At 38.3% G+C, this 26,627-nt stretch overlaps 2 protein-coding genes across 5 annotated transcripts in view; both read left to right on the top strand.

Annotated features, from left to right (window-relative positions):
• Positions 1-1,374: 1,374 nt before the first annotated feature.
• On the top strand, positions 1,375-15,200 carry LOC134538190 (uncharacterized). Of its 2 annotated transcripts, XM_063379263.1 has the most exons (6): positions 1,519-1,714; positions 5,174-5,250; positions 9,125-9,329; positions 9,853-10,053; positions 11,405-11,937; positions 14,462-15,200. In XM_063379263.1, the coding sequence occupies exons 3-6, from the start codon at positions 9,182-9,184 to the stop codon at positions 14,978-14,980; spliced, it is 1,401 nt and encodes a 466-aa protein (XP_063235333.1). In that variant the 5' UTR covers positions 1,519-1,714; positions 5,174-5,250; positions 9,125-9,181; the 3' UTR covers positions 14,981-15,200. The 2 variants fall into 2 exon arrangements, with proteins under 2 accessions (XP_063235335.1, XP_063235333.1); XM_063379265.1 differs by having other exon boundaries at positions 1,375-1,714; positions 5,174-9,329.
• A 6,052-nt stretch (positions 15,201-21,252) lies between these two features.
• The window catches only part of LOC134538189 (AN1-type zinc finger protein 6), a 54,187-nt gene continuing 48,812 nt past the window's right edge, over positions 21,253-26,627 (top strand). The window contains exons 1-2 of one of the 3 annotated variants that reach the window (XM_063379262.1): positions 21,253-21,607; positions 26,187-26,275. The gene's annotated coding sequence lies outside the window, so the exon portion shown is untranslated. Of the gene's footprint in view, positions 21,608-21,630; positions 21,852-26,186; positions 26,276-26,627 lie in introns of those variants that run through there. The other 2 variants (XM_063379260.1, XM_063379259.1) reach the window with 2 other exon arrangements.

Here is a 26,627-nt window from a genome sequence, read left to right as displayed (position 1 = left end):
TCCTCATTGTCCTCATGATTTGAACTCATCATTGAGTACTGATTTTCAAACTACGCCAAGTGCCGAGTCTGTTACAGACTTGCCAGAAAGTTAACTCTACCACTGAAACAAAAATACGTAATCGAAGAGGGTAACTCTCATAATAGTCTTAATCAGGTTAAAGGGGTGGAAACTGGCAAGTTTGACATTGGCTTTCTTACATCTGTGACAATGACCGATAAAGAAATAGAGCAAGCTGTTTTAACAGAACCCCAGTTGCATCGAAACTCATTATCCCCCCGATGCTACTTCACGTGCATTTCCTTTGTCTCAGCTTAAAGTGCAGACTGCCAAACAATGAACCTGTACCAAGAGACTGGCTGGTTTGGAGTGATAGCCGACAAGCATTGTTTTATTTTCCTTGAAAATTATTTTCAAATCCACCAGAATCAGTTCGGTCTCGATTTTCGTCTGTATCAGGCTATTCCAACGATTTGAAATTTTTTTTTTGAAAACGTATAAAGGTAATGATAAAGTTAATGAAAATTATATTATTGAGAGAAACATTTAAAATTTTTTCTTAAACTGCTGTAAAAAAAAAATCAGTTTTGTCCTGTTCATACAGCTTTATAATCTGTTAAAGGTTAATCTTTTAATTTTTTTTTAAAATAGTGAGGGATTTTGAAGAGTTGTGTATTATGTAATAGGTAGGGGGTCCGAAAAAATTATTTGCCCCCGGCAGGGGCGTAGCCAGGGGGGGGGGGGATAGGGGTTCCACCCCCCCCCCTTAGCACCAAATCTTTAATTAATTTCTTATTCATCACTCAAACTAATTTCATATTAAAATTAATAAAATTTTTACCATTACAATATTTAAATTTAAGTACCGAAAACTGCTAAAATAGCACTATTTTACACCTTAAAATCCAAATTTTCCCGGGGGAGGACCCCCGGACCCCTCGCGTTAACACGGGGGGGGGGGGGGGGGGGCGCATGCTTTTAACACCCCCCATACACAAATCCTGGCTACGCCACTGGCCCCCGGGCTCTTAATTTCTGTCGACGGCCCTGCTACTAAGTACCGGACATTGATCATGACTAATTATAATACATTACAATACATGAACTATTTACGTGTACTAGATTAATAACATCGTGCAAGGTGCTGTCATGGGCAAGGTGATGGTCAGGTCACGCCGCCACCCACGAGGGCAGTGACCTAGAAATGACAGCTGAGGGGCTCCCAGTGGGGACCGCCAATGCCACACACACAAGCTTTCCCGTCAGCCAGAAACTCTGATCAGGTTGGCCAGACTGAAACCAGCGAGGCGACAGAACCTGGCAACAGTGTAGAAATAATTTTTTATGGCCTACAAACGGCACTCGAAAAAGTTCATTGGACAAAGCACGGGCCAATCATTGAGCTCGTGACTACGAGCGGTACCAAGGAGCTTCGTCATTGGTCGAAAGTGACGTCAATTTCAAGGTTCCCTTTTAGTTTTCCGTGTAATGCCGTATTACGTCATCGCTCTAGAGGTGGACAGACCGCATCCATCGAGAAGAAACACTCGTGCTCTGTGCGCGAAAAAGAATAGACGTTTGTTCGGGCATTGCGTCCGATACTGATAGTAAAATACTGAAATATATAATTTATTGGTATGCATAATAAATTTATTCGTTCATAAGTATACAGCTTTACTGTGAACAGGGAGTTTACTCCAGCTTTACTAGGAAGGTAAGTAAATTGTTTGCTTCAATGGATTTTATTTTGGTAGCCTGGCATGATCCCAAGATCTTAATACTGAATATTTCAATATGTATATCTATATTCTAAGAGTCTACAGCTGAAATGAATAGTGAATAAGTAAATACGTAATGTTAGAATGGTGTGTGGTTACTCAAACGTTTCAGAATATTGCGACGTTCGTTTTTTTAAAACAAAAGTATTTTTTTATAAATTTAAAATTGGCGATACAAATTTTTTTAATAATGCACGGTTACTCTAAAATATATTAAAATTAATATTTTAGAGTTCGCTTAATCATTCAAGGTGCGTAGCGTATGTAATCGTCTGACCTTTAAACCTTTACAAGATAAATTATCTCAGAAATTCAAGCCTTAATAGTTGGCAGCAACCAAGTAGAAAAATATGATGATGTGACAAATCATTGCAAGTCCAGTTTAACTTAATGGAAAACTAATAAAATGGTGCCCAAGACAATTATATAAACATACAATTAAAACTGTTGGTTAAAAATAATTATTTCCACATGATTTTTGCATTTTGTTTAAAAACATAATGATTCTTATTGGTGAATATTGTTAATGACGTCAGATGCTGAGGTGCTGAATGACCTTTCTGACCTCGAAGTTAAAAGTTTGTCAGCTTTAGTCAGACGGATCGGCTCCACAACACTACCATCAGCATCCGATGTCATAGGCCACGTGAACCAATCAAATGCCATATTCGCATCTGCACCATCAGCTCGGATGCTTGTCAGATGTCTACAATAGCAATGTCCTAAACTGTGTCCGAAGGACACTCGTTGCTGATTTGTCCACGTGACCCTCTGACGTCATGCGTCAAGTGGGCGAAGGTCCGAACCTACCTGGTCCGAAGACATTCGTCAATTTGACTTTTTGTCCCAACCTGTGTACTTCGGACACAGAATAAATATAGTTTAAAAAACTAAAGAAACATGCTTTTAAAGATTATCAAACTAAAAAGTAAAAAATAATTTTATAATTTAATTTATGACAATAGTATATAAGCAATACTAGTATAAATGAGAAAAAAGCTTGAGGCGCTTTGTGCCATATTTTTTGTATATTAAGCGCCCCATGCTTTTTTCTCATTTATACTAGTATTGCTTATATACTATTGTCATAAATTAAATTTTAAAATTATTTTTTACTTTTTAGTTTGATAATCTTTAAAAGCACGTTTCTTTAGTTTTTTAAACTATATTTATTTTTAACTTTTTAGTTTGATATTCTTTAAAAGCATGTTTTTTTAGTTTTTTAAACTATATTTATGTATAATTATCATAGGGAAATGAGTTACCGACACTACCTATTACCATCTGAGATAACTATTTGGAGTTGCAACATCACAAAGAAATGGTAAAGTCTCTCCGAATCATTTACAGTTAAATGTATGGATATAATCTTAGAATTTACCGGAAAAAAAACACCCCTTTTATTTTAGGCGTGGCCGGGAGTAGCACCAACGATTGCTGAATCCGAAAGCTGACGTCACAGAAGTCGCGCGCCTTAGACCGCTCGGCTAACGAACGTAATGAAATTAGTGAACATTTTACAGTGATCACTCACTCTTAGTCGAAAGAGTTACAGACGGACAGACAAACATACAGGTGAAGCTAATATAAAGCATGTAAAAAAGAACAGAACACGCACGATATTTGAATTTCCGGTTCCCGTTTGAAAACGTGGTGTTTGTTTTTGTTATTGAAGGAAATGGAAGGTGTTGTAAGTCAAGAAGAGCCACTTTGCCTTACTGATTAAATATATAATATTGAACTCCCACAACTTTCATAAGTTCAATTAAACAAAAACATTTGGTTTGGCACATTTACTGCGCTCTGGTAACAACTTTAGAAATCAATACTTTCGGACATCGGACATCGCAAATGTGGACAGGGCAGTTTTCGGTGAGACAATGTGACGTCACTTACATTCGGATAAGGACACAGACCACGCACAGGTTCGGACTATTGTAGACGGGCTCAGAATGGACAACCGCTGTTCATTTCCCATAATATTTGCAACAGAAAATGAGCCCTCACCAGCAGTCAACTCAACTGCGGAAACTTTAATAGTTTCATTAAACAAGATTTTGTGAATTTTTTTTTTTTGTTTCGCAGAAATGTTTCTAACAAATAAAAAATAATCAAATGTACTATGATACTTCATACCAAACTGTAAATGTTAATAGCTGCTCAGTTAAAACTTGGTCTAGTACAATAAAAATTTTAATGCAAATATTAAAAAATTAATGCTGTTTATGATATTGTATGCAGTTTAGCTAGTACAGATTTCTTCTCTAGAATGCAAACTTTTGAATAAAATTTTGTCTTTCACTTTTTTTTAAGGGATTATTAATGTTTTTGGGCGTTGGTGGGGTTTAGGGATTCTTGTGAAGGATTTTTTTTCTTTTTCCATTAAGTATCACTAATGGTGTTGTCAACTTGTAAAGGACTGTGTTTCAATTCCTTTTAGGCACCAAAGTGGGAAACATTATGAAAAAAACCAGGGAAATAGTGCCAGTGATAGAAATTGTAAAAAAGGAGAAAATATAAATAAAAAAAAGGTTAAAATTACTCTCAAAAACTATAACGGTCCACATAGTGAAATAAGCCATGAATGGAAAACTGGAGTACATTCACGTATGTTCTAAAAAAGACCCAAAAGAAACTGTAATAATTGTGCTGGGAGACACACAATATTTTTATTTTCCAGCAACCTTTTACTAATTACACTTAGAATTGAGATGCCTCACTTCAGTTTGAAGTCACTCATATACAAATAGTCATAGACTGCCCACTAACATCATGTAGAAATTATCTCTAAAGATTTTAGATTTATAACTTAAGAAATTGGCATGTTCCTGCGAACAGTAAATCTATGTTGTATTATGTTTAGATTCTCCTATGCACAAAAATAAGCCTGTGATATTAAAAAAAATGACATGAAAACTTTTTTGAAAGGTCCTGACAAAGTCATGAAATTGGTTCACAAGTAGTGTCTCGTTTATCCGACATTCTGTATCATCTGACATCCCAATACAAAAAAAAAAATAACAGGAACTGCAAGTTGTGAGATTGAGCGTAGATTATTTATCATTGCTCCAAACTCCCTGGGAGATAATTAGCTACCCCAATTTTTTTAAAAAATTACTTTTTCTGGTGATTGATTGAAAAATTGATTATTAAGTTTGTAATGTAATATTATAACATAGTTTAATGTTTAATTTGCTTTTTTTTTTTTTCAACACCTCCCTACTATCACAACATTTTCGCTTATCCAACATTCTGCGGGTCTGTTGTCCGATAAGCGAGACTGCTGTATTGATTATTTTTTTTTTCCCCCAGTTAATTGGTTTCTTTTTTGTGAGGAGTTCCTGAGCCGTGCCGTAAACAGTGTTTCCAAGTGTGTGTGCGTGTGTGTGTTTCAGGTTGAGGAAATCTCGACTTTCCCTCAGAGGCGCGCGTGGTAGCCACCATTTCATTTGAACAACGCGGTGAATCAAATGTGAGGATGCACACTACCCCGACAGTCTTCCTGTCATGTAGTTTTTCTTTTCTTTCAGGATTATTGTTTTTGTTTTGCAATTGTTGAATTCTAGTAGTTGTTTCAAATTTTAATGTTTCAGTTTTCCAATTTTTGTACTAAATAGTAGGCAAGTTGTAGTCTCTGGTTGTTCATTTCGATTGGATTATTTTTGTAGCCTGTGTTCTGTATTGCATGAATTCAGATTTGAAAATGTTTCTGGTAATAAGTTGTTATCATATGTAAGATTATTAGTTCCATTTTTTTTTTCTGAAGGTATTTATTTCTTTCATTATGTGTACTGGCAGTGGTTGGATGTTAAATTAGATTGGTTTTTAAGGCTTTTCATAACAGAGAGATGTATGCAGGTACATGTCGAAAGGTCTTAATCTGAGAAATGCTTGTACGTATTGAATTTCTCTTGAGGATAGACCTCCCAAAGTTTCTGTATGATTGGCTGTAGTATTATTTTATTGCTGAGAAAACCTAGTTTCTTTAACTTTTTTGCATGGCGTATGCTAGTAGCATTGTTTTAAAAGTGAAGCTGAAAGAATTTAGTAATTCACATTTTCACAGCATAAACATGGGCCAAAACACGTACGATTGGTACGAATGCTGTGTTATCTGAATTATGTGACAACAGCTTTCCAATTTTCATTTCCTAAAGATTGAAATAGTGATCTTACATTCATCACCAGAGAAATATGAAAGTGGCAATTTTTGTTCGAATTGCATATTGCAAATGGCCCGGTGCAGCTCTGCAGAGTTCTTAAAAGTTATTTTTTTTTCTAATGTTTGCCAACCTGCCAGCTTAAAATTGCTGAGTGTTTAAACATTTTGGCTTGAGAGTTGGTCATATATCAGCCACGGGAAGAAACTCTGTCCACATCGCGGGATGATCGGTGGAAATAGCAGAAACCTGGCAGGCCGGGAAAAATCCTGCATTTAAAAAAATTCTCAGCTGGCAACTTTTCAGGCACCCGGGCCTCCGTGCTTGTGCGAGAAGTGTAAGCGAGGCCGCGCTTGGCTCGTGACGTGACCACAAAGTGTCGCGTGTTGCCCTCTTGGGCTGACCCGAGTATCGTGACGTGTGGGTTGTGTGCCGTGAAGGTTGATGAATGTGGCAAGTGCTTGTTGCTGTCTTTATCTTTCTTACTAATCACTCACTTGTTCCCACTTCTGTATGTGTTACAGTTGAAAGTGCATCATTGCAATGCAGGTGAGTTCTTTTTTTATTCCAGTTTTAAATTAGCGGTGGCCTCCCGTGTCGGGTTCCTTGGGGGTAGCTGGCATGTTTTGTACGTGCTTGTTTCGCGGAGTGGTTATGTACCTGCTTTGTGGAGTGTATGTTGATGACGAGATTCGGGTAGTGGCAGTAGGTACGTCAGCTGCCAGGCAACAAAGAATAACATTGCCAGATAATCATGTTACGAGCTGGGTCGTGCAAAACTCGACAGGCAAACAAGCACCCAAGTGGCTAGTCAACTGCAGATTGTTCATAACAAAAGAAAAGGAAAGGATAAAAAAAAATGTTGTAAAAAAATACATTTCTCACTGCAGATGAAACTGACAAAATTTAAAATAATTTATTGTGTGCTAATTTAATGAATGATTTAAGAAGAAAAAAAAGATTTGTGAGAGAATAATTTAAATTAAAATAATTTATTGTGTGCTAATTTAATGAATGATTTAAGAAGAAAATAAGAGATTTGTGAAAGAATATGATTAAGATGGATCAGATAATTTATGCTGGTGGATTTTATAAACCTGATATTTGTCATGTCTGCATAAAAGTTTGCAGAAATTTTTTTTTAAGGATATTGCAGCGTATGCTAATCAAAAATGGGATTAAGTATAGAAGAAATTGTGACAGTTGTTAGCACCTGATATGACGGTAATCAAGCAATTTTAAAAAAGGTTACGTAGTTGAAAACATGTAGGGAATATTTATTTGGTTTTAGTTAGGGCACCATGTGTTGGCTGGGAGTAATATTCCGGCAAAATGTTTCGGTGCATCTGTGCTTTCGATTGGCTCGAGCTCGGTTTTAGTAGAGATGTAAAAGAGTAGCTCTGATTTGATGCCTCTAGAAATGTATTTGTACGGTGAGAATGGACCCAGTAGATATTTGAAAGAAATGCGTGCAAGAGGGGATCGAGGCGCACGTGGCCATGCATATTTGATTTCAAACTCAAATCACTGCACGCGGTGACAGACAGCACTGTCCGTGTGTTTTGCAGAGAGGCAAGCTCTGGGCAGCAACCTGCCGATACCCGGCAGATGTCTTCCCCGAGTAGCGTCGGCTGGAACGGCACACGACATGCGCTGCAGTAAGAGACAGAGACGGCTCTCAGTAAGGAGTTTACTAAGAGAAAAAAATGCTGCAGATTGATTTTGGTGTGCCAACGAAAAGATCTAGTCTTGTATTAAACTGGAAAACTTGTTGCGGTCTTTGTATGGAAACAAAAGAAAAAAGACACTGTTGGCAACATTTGTACTTAAACTGAGCAATATAAAGTGAGTTGCATGGTGGTACTGAAAGAATAAATTTACTGGATATGGTCTTGATCTGTTGACTAGATATTGTAGTCCTCTTATGGTGATGGAAAATATTGAGAAATATTAAAATGTATATTTCAGATGCCAGTACACCAAGATTAATGTACATAATATGTATGTATGTATGTATGTATGTATGTACCATGTGGTACATACTCAAATCTTGACGTGAGACTCAATGGTCAGCGTGATGTTTCAAAATGTTTGTGGATTGACATGAATCAGAATATTTCCATTGTGAAAAAACAAATGTTTGTAACAATTTATTGTCCAGAAAAGTTGGCAAAAGTTGATATAGCATGAGACTGAAATGAAAATTTAATAAATGGAAATTGATAATCTGGCAAAAAAAATGTATGAAATTAATGAAGGAATCAATTTGAAAGACATTTCAACAGTAGTTATCTAAATTAATAAAACAAAAAATCTGAAATATTGCTCTTGGACATGGCACAAGACTATTTGCATTTGGTGGTTTTTACTGTGTGTGTTTTTTTTTTCAGATACATTTATTCTGTTTACCTGGTCTGTAAAACAATTTTTTTGGGGTGTTACATAATGTATAGGCTTTAATAATTTTGTGAAACTGTTTGAATATTTGCTAAATTGTTTTATTAAATTTCTGGATAAATAATAAAAAAAGTCAAAGATATTGTATACATTGGTATTTTTAATGTTTCAGATGGTTTCACATTGTAGAAAAGGCATTTTTAAAGTTGTACAACACTAATAACATCTCGATTCTCTGCTCATGTGGCTATGCTTTTGTAACACAGTTTGTTTACTGGCTGCCATGCCATGTTTACGTGTTAGTGACAAGTTACTGTAGCGGTTCGGAACACATTGATTCACCAACTCGGTCAAAGACTGGTTGTCGGCATCTGACCTTGTTACACCTGAATGAGCGAGGGAAAACTACAGTCCATAGATCGAGCTGTTGCAAACAAACTCACTTTCAGAAGCAGACTTCATATCGAGCACTCCTCGCGAACTAGTGGTCCATGTTGCAACTTTCAGAAACTCTGTAGCTGCAAAAGTGGTGTGGTCCTTACGCAATGCCACATGCCACATCTGTTTTATAGAGACTTAAATATTATTGATTTTTTTTTTTGACGAATCCTCAGTTTAACAAAATTCGGGGCTAGAGTAGTTCAGAAACGTTTGTTAAAAGAATTCGTTATATTTATTTCACCCTAAATACTGACCGGGACTTTCTATTTTACAGCGGCAGACAAACATCGTCGGTTTGCGATTCCGTATGCACGAGATTACCATTTTGCTTTTCTTTTTTCCTTGCAGTCATCAACAACATGGTTTACGGTGCAAGAAACGCTGGCTGCTTCTCCTTCCGTGAGGATGAAAATGGATCCGGACTGCGGCCCGTGGCGGGCCGCCCCCGTGCCCCCAGTCGCGGCACAGGCAAGCCTGCCCCTGTTCGCCAACTTGAAGCTGAGTGGCTCCGTGGACCCTTACCTGAGCTCGGAGCCGCACCATTGGAGACAGTGTAAGTAGCACTACGACTACTCATTCAACTTTTCAGAGTAAATGGCAATCGTGAAGTATTGCTACTAAATGCATCTAAGTAGATGTTTTACATTGCCTGACATGTTGACAGGACTACACTGAATCGACCCTAGCAGTCAGATAGTCTTAGAACAGATGGCATAATCAAACACTTTAGGTTTTATTCAACTGGGTTGTTCTTTTGCACTACATAATTGTTGACTGTTTTTAAGCAATAGAAAACTTTCATTTCACTAGTAATCAATTCCATGAAGGAGTGAAATTTTTTGATGCTTGACGCCATCTATCTGTCATTCCACACAAATTATTTTATTAAATAAAATAAAATACTTTTCTTTACCAAGAACTAGATTAGCCAGTCATTTACAAGTATTTCTTTCAAAACTGACTTAAGGAATATTATATAAAGAAATGTTCACTCGTTTTGGGATGTACTATATTATGTATAGTATTCTGTAACAGTTTGGGCTCGGCACAGTTTAATTCTCCTGTGAAATTTCCAGTGAATCCAGGGAGCTTGGACTTCCAGCACCTAGGAGCTTCGACGGACACGCGCCTGTTCGCGACTGGTACACTCGAGATATTCCAAGACCTGAGCGGCTACTGCCAGCCGTGGGGAAGCTGCCAGCCCTCTACCTCCATGGGGAACGCTGCGAGCACTTCCTTTTCTGCGAGCGAGGGTGAACTCAACACCCCGGAGATAGGCACGTATTGCAGTCAGGTGGTGGTGGTGGTGACTGTTTGCGTCGTGCTGGAATCACAGTAGCGCGATGGCGGCGACACACAAAGATTTCTGACCAATCATTTTCCACACATTGGCGGACGCGACAGTCTTATCGATTAGAAACATTTTCTATTTCTATGCCGTCTCGGGCGTGGCGTTGCTGAAATGCGTGTCAAAATTTTGATTGTGGCTGAATTGAAGTATTGGTAGTTCTATTATTATTCTTACATTTTTAAGGTTTTGATTACTAAATTTATCTGTGAAATATCTGAAAAATGTTTACACTTAATTTTACAATTGAAAGTTGAATGTCTGTTGTATGTTTGGTGCATATGTAACAGCAAGAACAATTTATATACAATACAGGAGAATCCCGTTATAGCGAGCACGGTAATAACGAGAACACAGCTATAACGAGGTCTTTTTGAGGAATTTACGGCGTGATCTCGTGAAGCGCGCTTTGGTTATTTGTCTGCTTTATCTCCACCCCTCTCGCTTGCCATTAGACATCTTGCCGTTGACACCTGTCACATTCTTCAGCCTTGCAGTCGCCATCTAAGTGCGTGGCTTTAAAAATAGAATCCCGTCCTTTCTTTCTTTTATCAAACTTCCGTTAGTTATCTGTTTATTAATATTATTCTATTCCTGTGAACTCAGTATAATCAATGCTGAACGTGCTGGGGATATGTACGTGTGTAATGCAACCGCTAGGCTACAAAGAGTGCAGTCCCTTTGTTTAGTTTCTGACTACGTCGCTACAAGATAAGCCGACTATCATCCAAACGCCCATACTCAGGGCATGCCTGCGACTTCACAGTCACAGCATCACTGGCTGGCTTCAAGGCCAAGGTATGCTCAACTCGAATAAACCAAGCCTTTGAATATACATATACTTGTACACATTTCTCATTATTAAGAAAATAGATAAAATCTATTTTTTCCCGCCATTAAACATAACAATGTGCACTTTTTTTTTAATATAAATGCTCTTAATTAATTTTTTGGGACATTTTCATTAATGAATAATAAATTTGTTTATAACTATGTTAGGCCAAAAAAGTCAGAGCCGTCTTTATACTTGTTGCCAATTGATTGCGTTAATAATACACAAATATTTATAAACTTGTTTGGAATTATTTCAGTCGTGACACATTTACGAACACGTCACGTTATTTATTTTACTATCTGACAAATAGTAGTCACTACTGTATTTATTTCCGAATCGCTAGGACAGTTTTCTTGTAACTTTTGTTTCGGTCAGTTTTTGCAAAAAATCTTGTCAAGTTCACTAGCTGTATGTTCTCGTAACGCCGCATGGATGTGTGTTTCAGGAGCTGTGAGTGGATTCGAATTCATCAGTTCGGCTGACAACATTAATCAATTGGGGGACGACTTCTGTCCGGAGGTTCTGGATGCTTTTCTTAACTCTGCGGAGGATGTGGACATCGTGGAGGACGATCACGCGAGAGTGGACAGTGTCGAGGTTGCGGAGGACGAACAATCGAAAGTGGACTGTGCCGCGGAACACGACCTGGGTCTGGTCGAGCACGAGGAGGTGGTGGGGGGGTGGGAGGAGCTCCCGGACCCCCTGAGCTGCGGCGTGAAGTGCGAGAGTGTCGGTGAGGTGGCGGAGGAGCCGCACCTCGTCTCGAGGTCTCCCGCGCGCGAGGGCGACCGACCGTTGTTCGAGGACTTGCCCGTGCTCCTTCCCGGGCAGCTGGTGGCCGTCGGGGGGCCCAAGCTGGACCTCGGCCTGCTCCTGGAGCCGGCCGTGACCCCCGGCGATGTGATCGGCACGCCCGAGGTGCTGAACCTGCTCTGCGACACGGACGTCGGCTACGACTGGCCCGACAGTCGCGACAGCGTGAGTGTCTGGTTGTAGCCAGGCCTTAGGCATGGCCCACTTTCAGTATCGTCAAAATTCATGGAAAACACATTTGTTCTCTTTTGAAATTTGAAAGAAAAAAAAAAGTTTTGTGAATAACACAATGACATATTTCGCAGTACTAGTTGAAGCCAGCTTAGCAATGAAATGGTATAGTATTTTAATGTTGTAACATTTATTATTTTAAACTTATATTATTTTAAAATAAATTAATTGACCATGTGCATTATGATTGATTCATCTGTAATGGCCAATAGCGTGCACAGTTTGACAGCTAATGATCATGCCGGCCGTTTGACAATTTTTAATAAAATGTTGATTACTGTATAGTATTTGAATTATTATTTTTAGATAAGACATATAAATATATGTTTATGCATGATTTGAAACGCAAAAGCCTGAAGTAAATCAGTTTCAGGGTAGAAAATACATTTTACGGTTAAGAAACTGGAATGTTATTTAATGCCTTTTTGTTTTGAATGGAATATCTACACTAAGAGCGAAGTCGGAAAAAAAATATCTAGAACCTTTGTGGAGTATTTGGCAACATAGGGTTGTGAACCTGAGTGTTGTTAGCTATAGTATTAAGTAGTGATGGCCCGATATCCAAAAACCCGATACCGATTCCGATATTTCCAAATTTACCAATCCGATAACCGATACCCGATATTCCGATATTCTGATAATAGGCCTATCTCATTTCTAACACTGATTCTATAAAATTGTGGTTCTGGAGTATTGTTAGAGACAATAATGAAAAATGTTAAATATTAATAAAACATACATATGTGAATGTATATTATTTTTATTAATTGTAAAATATAGTAAATTCACATTAAATGAAAGCTAATAATGAATTTATCATAATGGCCTACAAATAAGCTCTCTAAATTCAAGGTCTTAAAAATTTAAATTGTTTTTCAAGGCCAGATAAAGCAATATTCTGGTGTAGGTATTACCTACAGTATGCAAAAAACATATTGTAACTACAAGGAAACAAATTTCAGATTTTTGTGGAGAAATGTTGAGAAATATTGTAGCTGTCCGGTATTAGTCTCTAGTGTATTTGCTTATAATGTATGAATTACAAGCCACTGCATGTACTGAGTCCAGTGTCTCTCTCAACTGTAATCTACGAAAAATACCGTCCGAAAAACGGGAAGCCCACAACTCACGTAGTTTCGGTTCCCTGCAAGAATTGTCGAAGATTTCCGAAGTTTATTAACGCCACTTCAGCTGCTAAATCAGAAGTTCAAGCATGTTGTGACTGACCTAACCTAACCTAACACTTCGATTTTTTTTAATTTCAATTTTTGAGAGAAATCCGAAGTTGCACGAACGTGGTAGGGAACCTAAACTACGTGAGTTGTAGGCTACCGCCGAAAAACATCAAACTTTTGTACCCTTTGTAAAATTTCATCACGGTAAACGACACGCTAGAAAGGAAGGTCTTCAAGTAGTAAATTTTGTGACCATTGTTAAAGTGTATCACTCCATTTATTGGTGCGAAAATACGTGAAAAGTAATTTCAATACAACTTTGAAACGTACTGCAGTGTTTATAAAACCACACATCTTTATTTATATTGTTTTCAATGCACTCAATATAGCCAACATAATACCTTTGCTGCAACTTGCCCTACGTAAACACGTTTCATATTTTAGCTTTTGTAAAAACTTACGTAATGTTTTTGTATAGAACAGCAGTTGGCGACCATGAAACGACACGGAAAGAAAATGTCTGTTATATCAAGCAGCAACTTTAATTCTTCTTCATGTTTACTTACGGCTACACCACTTATTAAATTAAATATCGTAATTATTTTCGTTTATGTTTTCAATTTATGTACACATAGGGAACTTCGAAAATTCATCAAGCGAAACCATTTTGCGAATATCTGAAACGAATAAATATGCACTAATGACTGGGATTTGTGTACACATGGAAGAATTGTACCTTCGGGATGCATTGCAGTATAAGAAAGAAGAAATAGGCTTGAAATCTTGAAATTGTTTCTGTGGAAAATATGCTTGGAATTACTAGGTAATATGGTGGCGTGAAGAAAGATAAATTACGCCCCCGGAAAATAAGCTTGGAATTACGGTTAAGGTTATGTGAGAAGTATTATTGGCGAGAGCAAACATCGGTTATCAAAATATCGCAAGTATTTACCGATGTCCGATATTGAAAAATGTGCCAATATTACCGATCTTCGATATCGGATATCGAATATCGGGCCATCACTAGTATTAAGGGACCTGAAAATTTAGCTATTGCTAGAATGCAAATTTCTGCATTTTAAATTAACAGCAATTTATAGTGATTTGTTTTGACACTTAAAAAAAAATTGTTGAATCTTTGTTTATTTTATACATGATACTTGTGTATCATGCCATTGCAGCAATCCTCAAAGAAGTAGGAAACTTTGTTGCTAGGAAGAAGCAGTGTTGTTCTGGAATATTACCACGGCTCTTAACAACGGCTTTGTTTGTCTTTGTTGCAGTCGACACCTGGTTCTGTAGTCTCTCGGACCTCGGTCACGGTGGAACTGCCGCTGCCGGCAGAAGAGCCTGTTGCGTCGGGGGAAGCTTGCTTCAGGGAGAGGGACGGGAACACCTCGGGGCCGGCCGCGAGGGTCTCCAGGAAGAGGAAAGGTGCGGCGCTGGTTGACTCCGAAGCAGCCGTGTCGCCGGCGCCGGCCAAGCGGGGCAGGCGGGCGCGCGGGGAGGAGGGGGAGCCGTCGAGCGGGGCGTCTCCCGCGGCGGGGCGGAGGCCCAGGTTGTCCGCGTCGTCGGCGGAGGAGGACATCTGCCAGAAGTACCGGGAGCTGCGCGACAGGAACAACGAGGCGTCGCGGCGCTCGCGCCTCAACCGCAAGACCCAGGACGAGGAGATGAAGAAGAGCGCGGAACACCTCGAGGCGGAGAACGAAAGGCTGCGGGTGAAAGTCGAAAAACTGGAAAAGCTGAGGGACAAGGTTAAGGAAGCTTTGTTTAGTTTAGTTAAGGGAAACAGTTCGTAGATCCTCATGCTATGAATGGACTTAATTTGGAATCTAATCAATTTTTTTTTTTTTTCCCATTGTATGTGACATCATGCCTTAGTTTCTAAGTTAGTTAATAGTTGTTGGCATTATAATTGCCTACATGTGAATTTTTTTTTTCCAACTTATGCATGTAAAAACAGTGTCAGTGTTATTTGTGATATTTATTTGTTTGTATACATTAATAAAATAATTTCAAAAAAAGTTTTTTTTTATACATAAATCTCTATTGATATGTTATCTCGTTATCTGTAATGGTAATAGTGGAAAGTACTGTTAAAGTGCTGGTACGATTATGACTTCATTACTAACTAATATAGGTGGCTAGCTAAGATTCAGTTTTTTGGAGGTGTATGATTCTACAGACATAAAAAAACAAAATGAATTCATTTAAACAACTGAACAAAAGGTTTGCCAAACAGAAACAATTTATTTGTAGTAAAAAAAAAATTGGCCACTGATGCTTTTTTGAGATCACACATTTCTTATTGTGTCTATTCCAAACCATAATTTAAAGTATTAATTTTGGTTTGCTACATGTCCACGGAGAATAAATGTGTATCCTCAGCATCACTTGTGCACGAACACAGTTTTTATTTTATTTTTAATAAATATAATTTAATGTGTTTGGAGATAAGGTAATGAAATTAATAAAAAAATATACTGAAAGTCTAAGAATTAACTTAAAAAAAAAATTGCATCTCTTCAAGTTTGGAAATAAAAGAGTGCAGAATTTTTATTCAGAGAACATAGTTGTAATCAATCACCACAGTATCTTTGCAGAATATACAATTGTTTACAACTTACTAGCCAATTTATGTGGAACGAGACAAACTTAGCAGGTCTCATTTTGCTATTGTTTATTAACATGAATATACTACAAAGGCACGCATACAGTGTGCAGAGCTTCAATAGAAATTATTCAATTTGAAAACTGCTTGATATATCCGAGTGGGATCTGTTTACGACAAGCATTTAAGGATTCGTCGAGGGTCAAAATGTAGTTTTTATTCTTGATAAAGTTTTTTAACTTCTTTAATTTTAGAAGAACCGAAAGGCATGGTTTCCAGAGTATTTTTTAAGCTTAAAACACTGGTACAGGTTCTTTAAAACACTCAGGGACTTGCATTTCACCTTTATCTTCGTATAATGTTACAGTCACCACTCAAATTTCACAATTGTCCTTGCATGAGGGTAAGACTGCGTGCCAGTTCACAGCCTTGTGCTTATAATCCCACCTCACCTCCAGTAAACACACAAAAATGTTTATAAATGCTGCACTAAAATTAATGCCAGTAGTAAACCACTACCTATGGTAGTAAACTAAAGAAACTAATATTAATTAAATTGCCATCACTTGTAGTTTGGTGGTCAAAATCCGGGGTGAGCCTAGTGTGGTGTATGGTTGCAGGATTGCGGAAGTTATCCAAGAGGGGGCAACGCTAGATTTGAATTTACTACCTACATTAGATTCAGATATCTATGAGCCTAGTTGACCATGCTATGGACGATGCTCACCAACAGAAGTAATTTGTTAAAAACAGAACTAGCCTGTTGCCTCCAGCCTGACGTCGTCCCGACGATGGCCTCTAAGGCCGTGTTCCGCACCGCTAGTACCAGATCCCATTTTCGGAGTGCACCCCCAGCCCAGCAGGAATAAGTCAGGCGAGCGCCTCGGGCGTGACCCCAATAGACTCAAAGAAACTTACGGGCACGGAACCCCGAGGGCTGGAACCCATAAAACAATTAAGGGAAAAGACACTAGGACACAATTATTAATTTCCATACATTAACCAAGTGCGTCGTAGCTACTCCGTGCGAGCAGACAACGAACCTCATTAACATTCACCGCGACCACTGGCCTTAATTAAAGTGCCCGTGACAATGATCAAGTCGAATTAGGAGAAATCCCACTAATACAGTTCACAGGGAGACAATATGTTAATAAATTTACAGTTGCCAACTTGATGCCACAATTCAAATAATTAAATACTCTAAAACAATTGTTAAGCCTTAAGCACCCAATTACCAGGTGCTACCTTTTAATTGGGCACCTGGAACGTGTTTTTAGCTTATAATAGAGCAAATTAAGTAAATGTAAGTTTTTGGTGCCGACTCACAAAGGAGGTCAAAGTTTCTCTCCCTTGCGAGGCGGCCTTGTTCGGCAGTCTCCAACCACTCCGCGCCGGGTCAAGACGTGTGTCCGTGAGCAGCCTTCCACTTTGTTCCACCGATCTTTCATTCTGTAGTCACTTTAATATCTAAAATTTATTTTTTACTTCATTGCTGCTCACGTCGACTCGGTGTGTATTTTGCGGACCCGGGCTTATCTCGACAGTTTTCCTTAGTGGTTCTGCATTGCGTCGCGGACCACGCCATGCACGGCACTGGCCGTCTCCAGAGCACTTGTGACCGCGCCCCGTGAGATTGCCGCGGCAAATTCATAGTGTTATATTATAGTGTCGTGTTTTGTTCTGTAATCAGCATGTGTTAATGTAACTGTACAACAGCTCAGAAGCAGCATAGCGCATCCGCATAGTGTTTGTAGCAGTTCTGCCACCGCATAGAGTATGCATAGGAAGTACCGAGTACTCATGCGTACCACCGGAGAAGTCCGTTAATTAAACATGCCGTCGTCCGGGGACTCGGGTTCGAGACCCGGTGTGGTTCCTAGCGGGAAAGGCTGTTATCAATGGAATGTTTCCGGGTGGGCGCCAGACTAGCTCTGTTCCTAGTCGAGAGGTGGGTCGAGGGGGCGGTTGCCCCTGCATGGCCCACTAGGACCGTCGGCGGTGTTGTGTGGGATATGAAGGATTCCCTACTTGGTGGTGGTTGGGGGTTTGTATGACTGATTAATTAGGCGCTGAATTAATGCAGCAAATTACGTGCGCCGTTTATTCGTGCGACTGTGGGTTTGGCGTTATACAGTGGATTACACACCACGTCGTACAGAAGCTGATGTCACGCAATACACAAGTTACACATTACACAGAGTCACTCTAAAAGTGTTATGTGAGTAAGATGTTGCACTAATTTACTAAAAATGTTACATGAATAAGGCATTGCACAAAATTACTAAAAATGTTACGTGAATAAGGTGTTGAGTGTGATTGGAGGCGGCCAATCCCGTATGTCTTTGCTTCAAGGCGGTGTTCGCGCCCACTGTGGTGGAGCGTGGACCGCAGCTAACTTAGTCCAAGTCCTACGTTGGTGAGGTCAGCGCCGGGGCGCGTGACTTTAACAAAAGTTCGGGGTTTCGGGAGGCGGCCCGTGCTGTATGCTGGCAAACTGCCCCGCGGACCAAGTGTGGTGCAGGGAGTTTTGAATTTACGCGGCCTTATTAAGTTCTAGACCGAAAGGTTGGACCGGGTACGCACGGAGAGCTTAATAAAAAAAAGTTTCGGTGGCGTGACTATATTTACCAGGAGTTACTTCAGTGTCGACAAAGGATGCTGCCTCTCCGTGGGACGTGAGTCCGCCCCGGTCCACGAGTCACGGTGTACTCCGTAGTGTCATGGCGTCCGGCTGAGGCTCGGTGTCCTCTCGCGCCGGGGTTGACCTCATTACGTTATTTTCCAAATTAACAAGTTAACAAGAGATTTTAAGAGCGCTAAATTCTTACATTAATTATTCAAACTAAATTTAAATTACACATCCCTTCTACGATTTAGATTTAGCATGTTCACGGATTATGTTTTTGAACTGTAGGTCACACCAGAGACTGTTCGTCTTTTGCCGGACAGCTCTGGTGGGGAGTAAAAACCCAACATAGGGAGGTAACAATTATGTCACCTGAAACACTTAATTAATACAGGTAGAAGGCCGCCAGGGGGACACTCGCACACGTACTGACACATTTTCACATGTGAGTGCCCGGGCACTCCTACGTCGCATTTCCATTGAGAGAACGTTTAACCTATACGCAATGTTGTTTTTATTCTGCGTGTGATTTATCAGAGGGATTGACTGTAGTGTCGGTCTGGTTATTATGGGGCCGGATTCTACCTTGTCTGCTAGTGGCTCGCCTGTCTCGGGTGGGCCATGGCTAGGGTCGCGTTCCGTTAGCGGGGTTGAATATTGGCGGTTGCAGGTCGGGCTTTAGGGTGGCCTTCGGTCGGACGACGTCAAACGCAAATTAACATAACCGGTGTCGCTTACGATTATTTCGCATCGCCCCGTCCTCCACACGGCCGAGCGGCCTCACAACCAAGTAGGGAAGTTCAGGTTAGATTTCAAGCCGCGTACCTGGCGGGACATGCGGGGGCAGAGTACGCACGACCCATCACCTATGGCCTAGTGTTCCACTAGCCTGGCGCCCCCCGGACAACAGCAGCACTGCGACGCCCGTAGCGCCCGTCAGGTACTTCCCGGGACTTCTACAGATGCCGGGTGATGGCAAGCCAAAGAAAATTTCACCTTAAGTCCACCTAGTAAAAACCCATGGTGGTGGGTGATAGTGAGGTAACTTTGGAGGTGGGTAAGCTAAAATACCAGGGAAGATTGCTAAGCATCAAGTTCTTTCTCAATTGCAATATGAGTGTTAATTCAAAGCATTAGTTTGCTGAACGAGTTAAATTAAATACAAAAACACATACACTGATATCTGCATGGTCTCGGGGCTGGGCCCTGGGGTGGATCTCGTGGTTTTTAAGGATTAACGCCTGAACTCTATTTGGGCGGCACCAGGAAAGCTTGAAAACTAGATTAACTAGTAGATTGCTCCACACTCCATAAGCAAAATAGAGGGCTGAGACCTAGTTATGGTATTAAGTAATGACTGTAAATAATTTAGAATTCTTTAAGTTGATGTTTTAATTGACATTTTGGAATTCTATACTGAGGCTAGTTCCGATAAGATTTAACATACACTTCGCCTTAAATACAGAAATTGCACTTTACGTTATGTACTCCACGACCGTAACGAAAGTTTCAAAAAGGAAAGTTTAGGTTGGAGAAGGCCAACACCGAATGTTCTGTAACACATCACTCGACTCGGCTTCGCGAGTCATGAATCTACATTTATCAAGTAATTAGTTCTGTCTAGCTGGCAGGTATATATATGGCTGAATTATCCAAAACATGTTACGCTGAAGTTGGTCTGTTCCGCAAATGTTTTGACCTCTCGGCGTGGTCACCTTGCAGGTGAATTTAATAGCGGTCGAGCTAGGCCTGGCTCTAAAGAAATAATCCAGGGATTGTGGGGAGCTAACAATTGAAGGTTTTGGTTAGTTATATATAGGTACCAGAATGAAAAGATGGAATAATAAAATTCAGGCTCTCCGCGGGACAAAGCAACCACCCTGAATCGTGGCCTGAAAAGACTACTACCGACAGATCAAGGTGACACAGGTGAGGAAGGCAGTGTCACCCCGGGTCGAACCATTCCAAACAGAATAAATGATTTATGTAAAACTTATATACGAAACATAATACAAAACCCTTGAAAAAAAAACTGGGCCGCGAACAAAGTTTACTGAGAGCATAAGTATGCTGTAGTTGTTTTTAAATTACAATATAAATGTGCAGTTATGATTCAAGTGGGAGACTGTCTGGTACTGGTGTAACTTCTCCAGTTGTTACTAGTGACTGTCTTAGTTTTAATTTTTTTTTTTCTTTAGTGTTTAGCTTTTATGCTTTAGAGTTTTGAATCTAAAGAGGTTGTGTTCTTGCCTCGTACGACAGCGAGTTATGGGAACATAATAGTTCCTATCGCTGTCACACGCTCCCGGCCGAGCATATGAGGAAGTGGCGTCGTACGGCATTTACGAGGAATGCTCTGCCAGCGTGGACTGGTACTGGTATTTTGGAAACAGTATTTTACTACTGCAGGATGTACGATGTCAACAGAAAATAATTTTAAATAATGATTTCTCAAAAACAATAAATATTTATGAAAATAGAATAATGGAATAATGAAAACAACAGTGTTCGATAATATAAATGGTCCTTTCAAATTCGTTTCCCTCATCGTGTCTTTTCCTACATTGTACTCATGGGTAAATAATTATTCATTGAGACATTGGCAAACAACTTTTAACTTCGTATATTAGAAATAGTTAATGTAATCCCTACATGTATTTCATAAATTTTGTAACCATGTTGACAAGCCCTATATTCAGAGAGCCACTGCTCATCAACTGAGTCTTTTGGGTGCTAAGAAAATAAATAAAATAAATAAATAAATAAATAAACTTTAATTTTTTCAATAAAAATCAGTCAATAGAAACTTTTATTAATATATCAGAACTCTTAGTATGCCTAGCATTTGCTATATCACGTTGTCTAGTTTTAAATAAATATTGTTTCTGGATTTTTTATAAATTTTAAAGTCCTTCTTTTTTTTAAAATTATACTTGGAATTAGTGTTTTTTTATAGCTATTGTAATTTGTTGTCTGTTTATTTTCTTATTGAACGTTTTTTTTTTGGCTAGTTCATGATGATGTTGGCAATAGATGTCATGTGAATGATAAGAAAAATTAGTTCCTGGACGGCGTATTGTGTTTCCAATTGAAGAATTTTTTTTTGGTAATTGACATTCCGTAAATTGTATTCGAGAGTTAAGGTGCTAGTTATATTAGGCTCTAAATTTTTCGTCTATCTATAAGGTAAGTATTTGTGTACCTGCTTTTTCTTAAGTCTTCTGCACATTTGTCGTATGACTTCACGAATATTGTTTGGAATTCATTTGTTTGTTTAAATTGTTTTTGTTTATTGAAGTTTATTCTGCAGAATATTGCAGGTTTTATTCCTGTGGCCATCATAATTATTAAAAATATTTGTTATTCAGTAGGAGAAAAAAAGTGTGGTAGATGCCATCTTCGTATGTGTAAGGTGCAAGTTGTTAAACAGGTAAACAATAGTAGAGATTAGCTAGTCGGATTTATGGTTGACCTTATCAGAATTTGAGGTTGGTATGTAATATTAAAGTTTCGATGTGTGTTTGAAAAAGTGTGTGTTTTGGAAACAAAAGTCATTTTTTGTACAGATAATTGTTATTTTATGTAAAGGGGGATTAAAATTACAATTTTTTAATGAGGTGGTGTTCAAAAATTGACGGAAAAAGCTCAATACAGCTTTGCTGAAAAAATTAGAAATCCATTTTTGTTAATAGTGGCTTGAGTCGTTGATATTTCTCAAATATTCGCAAAAACATTTTTTTTTCTGTTTTGTAGTTTTAATTGCAAATCTGAGCCACTTGGCTTCCCGGGGTGTGGAGTGCACACATGTTTACCTTGAATCCTTTTAACTCCTGTTTTTTTTACTGTCGGTAAAGTGTTTAAATAAAAAAATTTGATGCTGCAGGTAGATGGGTGTGCTTCCAATGCTCACTTGGCTTTTGGGTAGTTATCGATCGTCGCGGCCTTTTAGAACGGAAAGAAAAAAAAATAGTGCGTGTACTTAGGTACGCGCGTGAGAAGTTATACTTCTTTGGCATCATTAAAAAATAGTTTTTAATTGCATGCAAAAATAGTGCATGGAGTCCCTCCACGTGGAAGAAGTGAAACTTCGTAATGTGGAAATGAAAATAGGAAGGGGTAGAAATTAATTTTTAGTGAAATCATATTGTATCAAATCAAACTAAAAAAATAAATCATGAAATCATTCAACGATAAAAGCGGTTTATTTAATTAAGCAGACGGGTTCGCCCCAAGGAGAAAATTGACGCGGCGGGACCTCGTGGACATAGAGAAATGACACTCACTCACTATTTATGTGTCTATGAAACATGATTTTTTTCTGCAATTTAAATTGTAATATATAAAAGGGTATTGAAAATTGAAACAAATATGGCGACACTACAAACTGTCAGGATCTTTATTTTTTTTCTTACTCTCTACTTAGGTCCTTACAATAGCATTCACTCTCGCTCTCTGTTTCTATTCCCCCTCCCCAGGAGCGTTAAACGTTTAACGCAACCTTGTTGGAAGTCGTATTAGAAGTATAACTTCAAAAATCGGAAAACATGTTTTTCACACAATACATATGTCCCTAAATTTATCCTGAAGGGATGGTTTCTTAATGCCGACTAGTTTGTGAAATATAATAGTTTAATAGCTTACATTACTATACCAGCATTGGACGTCGCGGCCCAGGGGAATGAAAAGTAATTAAAAATGGAAAATATGTCTTATAAGTACTAGAGATGGTCCATGAAAAATAACACTTTAAACTTACATTACGATACCTGTGTTTTCACACTGCCGCTGCCATTTGTTGTTTACCCGCAATTGTGTATTTCTTTGTTTAGCACAACTGTAGCCAAATATGGAGAATTAAAAATACGCTAATTCTTCCATTTCATACATTGAAGTTTATTGCTGTATCCTGAAGGCATGATCCTATTGGCTTGATCCTGTGGTACATGAAGCTTGCTGTTTTGTTCAGTACGTCAGAAGATCCTGTACTTAAAAAAAAATTGTCATTTAATAATGAAATATGATTGTATAAACAGGATTTTTTTTAACTTACAATTATAAATCTTAATTATGTAGCAATTTATTTTATGTGCAAGATCTTCTGACGTACTGTTTTTCCCACAGAATGGGGTTTTACAGTATAGTTGGGGATTTCCAACAGAATAGAAACTAACTACTATTTAGAATTTTTAATTTTAGAGGAAAATTTAGTTGGGTATGCTTTACAACTTATTCAAATAATTTAAATGATATCTTGATGAACTTAGTACATACTTTTTTGTTCCTGTAAATCACAAGAAACATTAATAATAACCAAACTTTTGTTGTTATTAGAGAAGAATTAGACCTTTCATTAAACAAATTCTGATATATTCTAATTAAAAATACATTATAAAAATTTGTTTTTTTTATATAATATCACTTGGTTTAAACTAAACCTTGGTTTAAACCATTGTGGTTTAAATCAGCCAACACTGATTTAAACTAGTGTGCATATATTTTATGGTACGCAGCATAAGTGAGCTCGTAGATAAATAAAGTACTTGGTATAGATCAGTTGTGAGTACCTACCCCCTGATTTACTGAAAATGCAGCACTTGTGTGCCCCAAATGCTTGCAAGATCCTATATTTGCAACTACGGTAAAATTTGAACATTGCAACTTTTCCGTTAATAAAATAATAGATTTCTGAAAATGGTGATTATCAGTATTACAGACGTTCCTGTATTTATAGATGTTTATAGATGTTTTACTATTTAGCCTGTGTATTTACACTGCTCCGCCATTTTGTGCCTTAACTGTGTAGCCAATCTTGTGGTTCTTCATATATAAGGTGTATATTTTGGATTTTGTGACATGGAAGGTAAATAATTTTCATGTACAGTCTTGGGCTGCCGGTATGAGAGTCCCTACTTTGGATCCAAACCCAAGTGTCAACCCATGATAGCAATTTTTTTTAACAGTATGAAGGCGCAGATTGCCAACTTGTTACATGCACTAGCGCGTAATCCTATGTAAATAAAAATGTATTACTTTTGATACTCATAACGCCAGTTCCTTTTTTGTGTCAGGTAACATGCTATTGCACGTAACAAATTGAGCACCTCCATAGTTACTGCTATAAAACAACCCTGTCAAGGGTTGATGCTTGGGTTTGGATGAGCGGTACGGACTCGCTAACCCAGGCCGCTCGCGGCCGTCCATGAAACACACATTGCATTTTAAAATTCATATTTACCATCACAAAATCTGAGTACAAAATATACTCGTTCTTACACATTGAGAACCATAGGATCAAGTTGCTGCACTAAAGTAAAGCTGTAGCAAACCGTATGTATTCTGTACTGAGTAATGGGCGCGCCATCTAGTACCGAGTAACGAAACGTTACACACGGCTGCATTTCGTTACTCGCATTTTTTGTAGTATGTAGTTCTACACTTTACCTATTAAATCAAATTAAATTTGGAATGACTTAAACACAAGTCTGGTTCAAAATACGGTAAAATGAAGAGAAAAAAAAATGCACCTTACACAGTTTAGTAAGTAATGTAGGCCTATAAGTATGTTTTCTACAAATTACAAAAGTTGTGATGCTGTGACGTCACACTGTACGCGTTCGCAATACGACTCGATTCGTTGCTCTAACATAACATAGCATGTTATGAGGTATCAGAAGTAACGAGTAACGTAACAATACAATAGTAACAAGTACTAATTCTTATAGTAGCGAATACATACGGGAAGGCTTTTTTTTGTTACTTTTACACCTCTACACTAAAGTACAAATACAAATTACGGTGGCAGCTTCATCGCTCGTGCTGCAACCTATAAATGATTACTTTTCAGAAACCAGAAACTGTTTTCAGGGTAATTAGAGGAATATCTTAAGTGTTTTAAAAAAAAACTTTTTTGGAATATTACCTTATTTATGCAAAATGGTGATGTTATAATTTGACCACAGCTGGACCACGGTGCATCTTGAAAACAGACGAAGGTGGCAGGACTGGCATTGCACCAGTACTGTTGTTACACCTGTCCACTGCGCATGGTGCGACAGATAATTGAAATAAGCGGAAGACTGTGAGATGGGCTCCCAGATTTTGTGTTTTGTCTCCTAAACATTTACACATTTTGTACAAGCCAATAATTTTTAGCTCGTAAGAATTTTCTAAGTTATACTTCCGTGGGTACAGTATGAAAAAATGATGAGTGAATTTTTACGATGCGCGCACACCATGCAACAAAATTTTCACAGCATGAAAAAAGGCTACATCCAAAAAATAAAAAGATCTAAATACTAATAAAAATTGTATGAATACTAATCAATATATTTAAAAACGTTCATTTGTTGTGAATATTAGTGATAAAAATTGTGTTAATAAACTTTTTCAAGTATATTTTGTAGTGTAATTAAACTCTTGACTCCTTATGATTTCAGAGGGGGAAGTATTTGTTGCGACCGGTTACTTTCAACTTGTCATTCCTTTAAAATGTGTGATTCACCATACGAGTAACTTGAATTTATACTAATAAACAACAAAAAAAAAGTTTTGATAAATAAAATCGTTGCATTAAAGATGGAATTTTTCAGTTTTGATTCCTGTGCATCGTGTGAAACCTGCAGAATGCTAGTCCTGTAATTGCATATAACACATGTAATTTTGGTCTTCAGCCTGGATTGTCTGCCACCATGCACAGCTTACTGGATTGGTTTCAGAATGCACTTCGTTGAATGTAGCTTTTAATGATATGTGTTTGTGATTTCAGTGGCACATTTGCAACCATTGGGAAGATTGAGCATCTAGTTGCATCTCGGCCAGGCGATGTGGAGTTGACAGTGCGTCCTGCGAAACAGAGTGAGTGTTCATCTACTCTCGACTGTTTGGTGTGTATTACTCGAGGCTTGCAGTTTGCTGTGACGACGATCCCAGGGTGTCCACATGTCACTAGTGTCACGAAAAAGTTACGACACTAGATGACAATTCTCGAAATTTAACAGTAATGGTGCTGGCTGTCACAAAAAATTAATTTTTCCAAAAGCGTTTTGCTATCTTGAAAATGTTTTTGATGTCTCTCTTCTGTTTATAGTAGCACATTTAATATAAATCAGGATTAGAAAAAAACAAAGTTTTTTAAATAACCAAACAACCAGTTTTTTTTTATTGCATTAGTTATTTTAGTTTTTAGCATGTTCAAATGAAAGTCATA

Source organism: Bacillus rossius, chromosome 13 (genome assembly GCF_032445375.1).
Source record: "Bacillus rossius redtenbacheri isolate Brsri chromosome 13, Brsri_v3, whole genome shotgun sequence".
NCBI lineage: Eukaryota > Metazoa > Arthropoda > Insecta > Phasmatodea > Bacillidae > Bacillus > Bacillus rossius.
The sequence above is the reverse complement of the archived record's forward strand: the minus strand, read 5'-3'. Positions and strand labels throughout refer to the sequence as shown.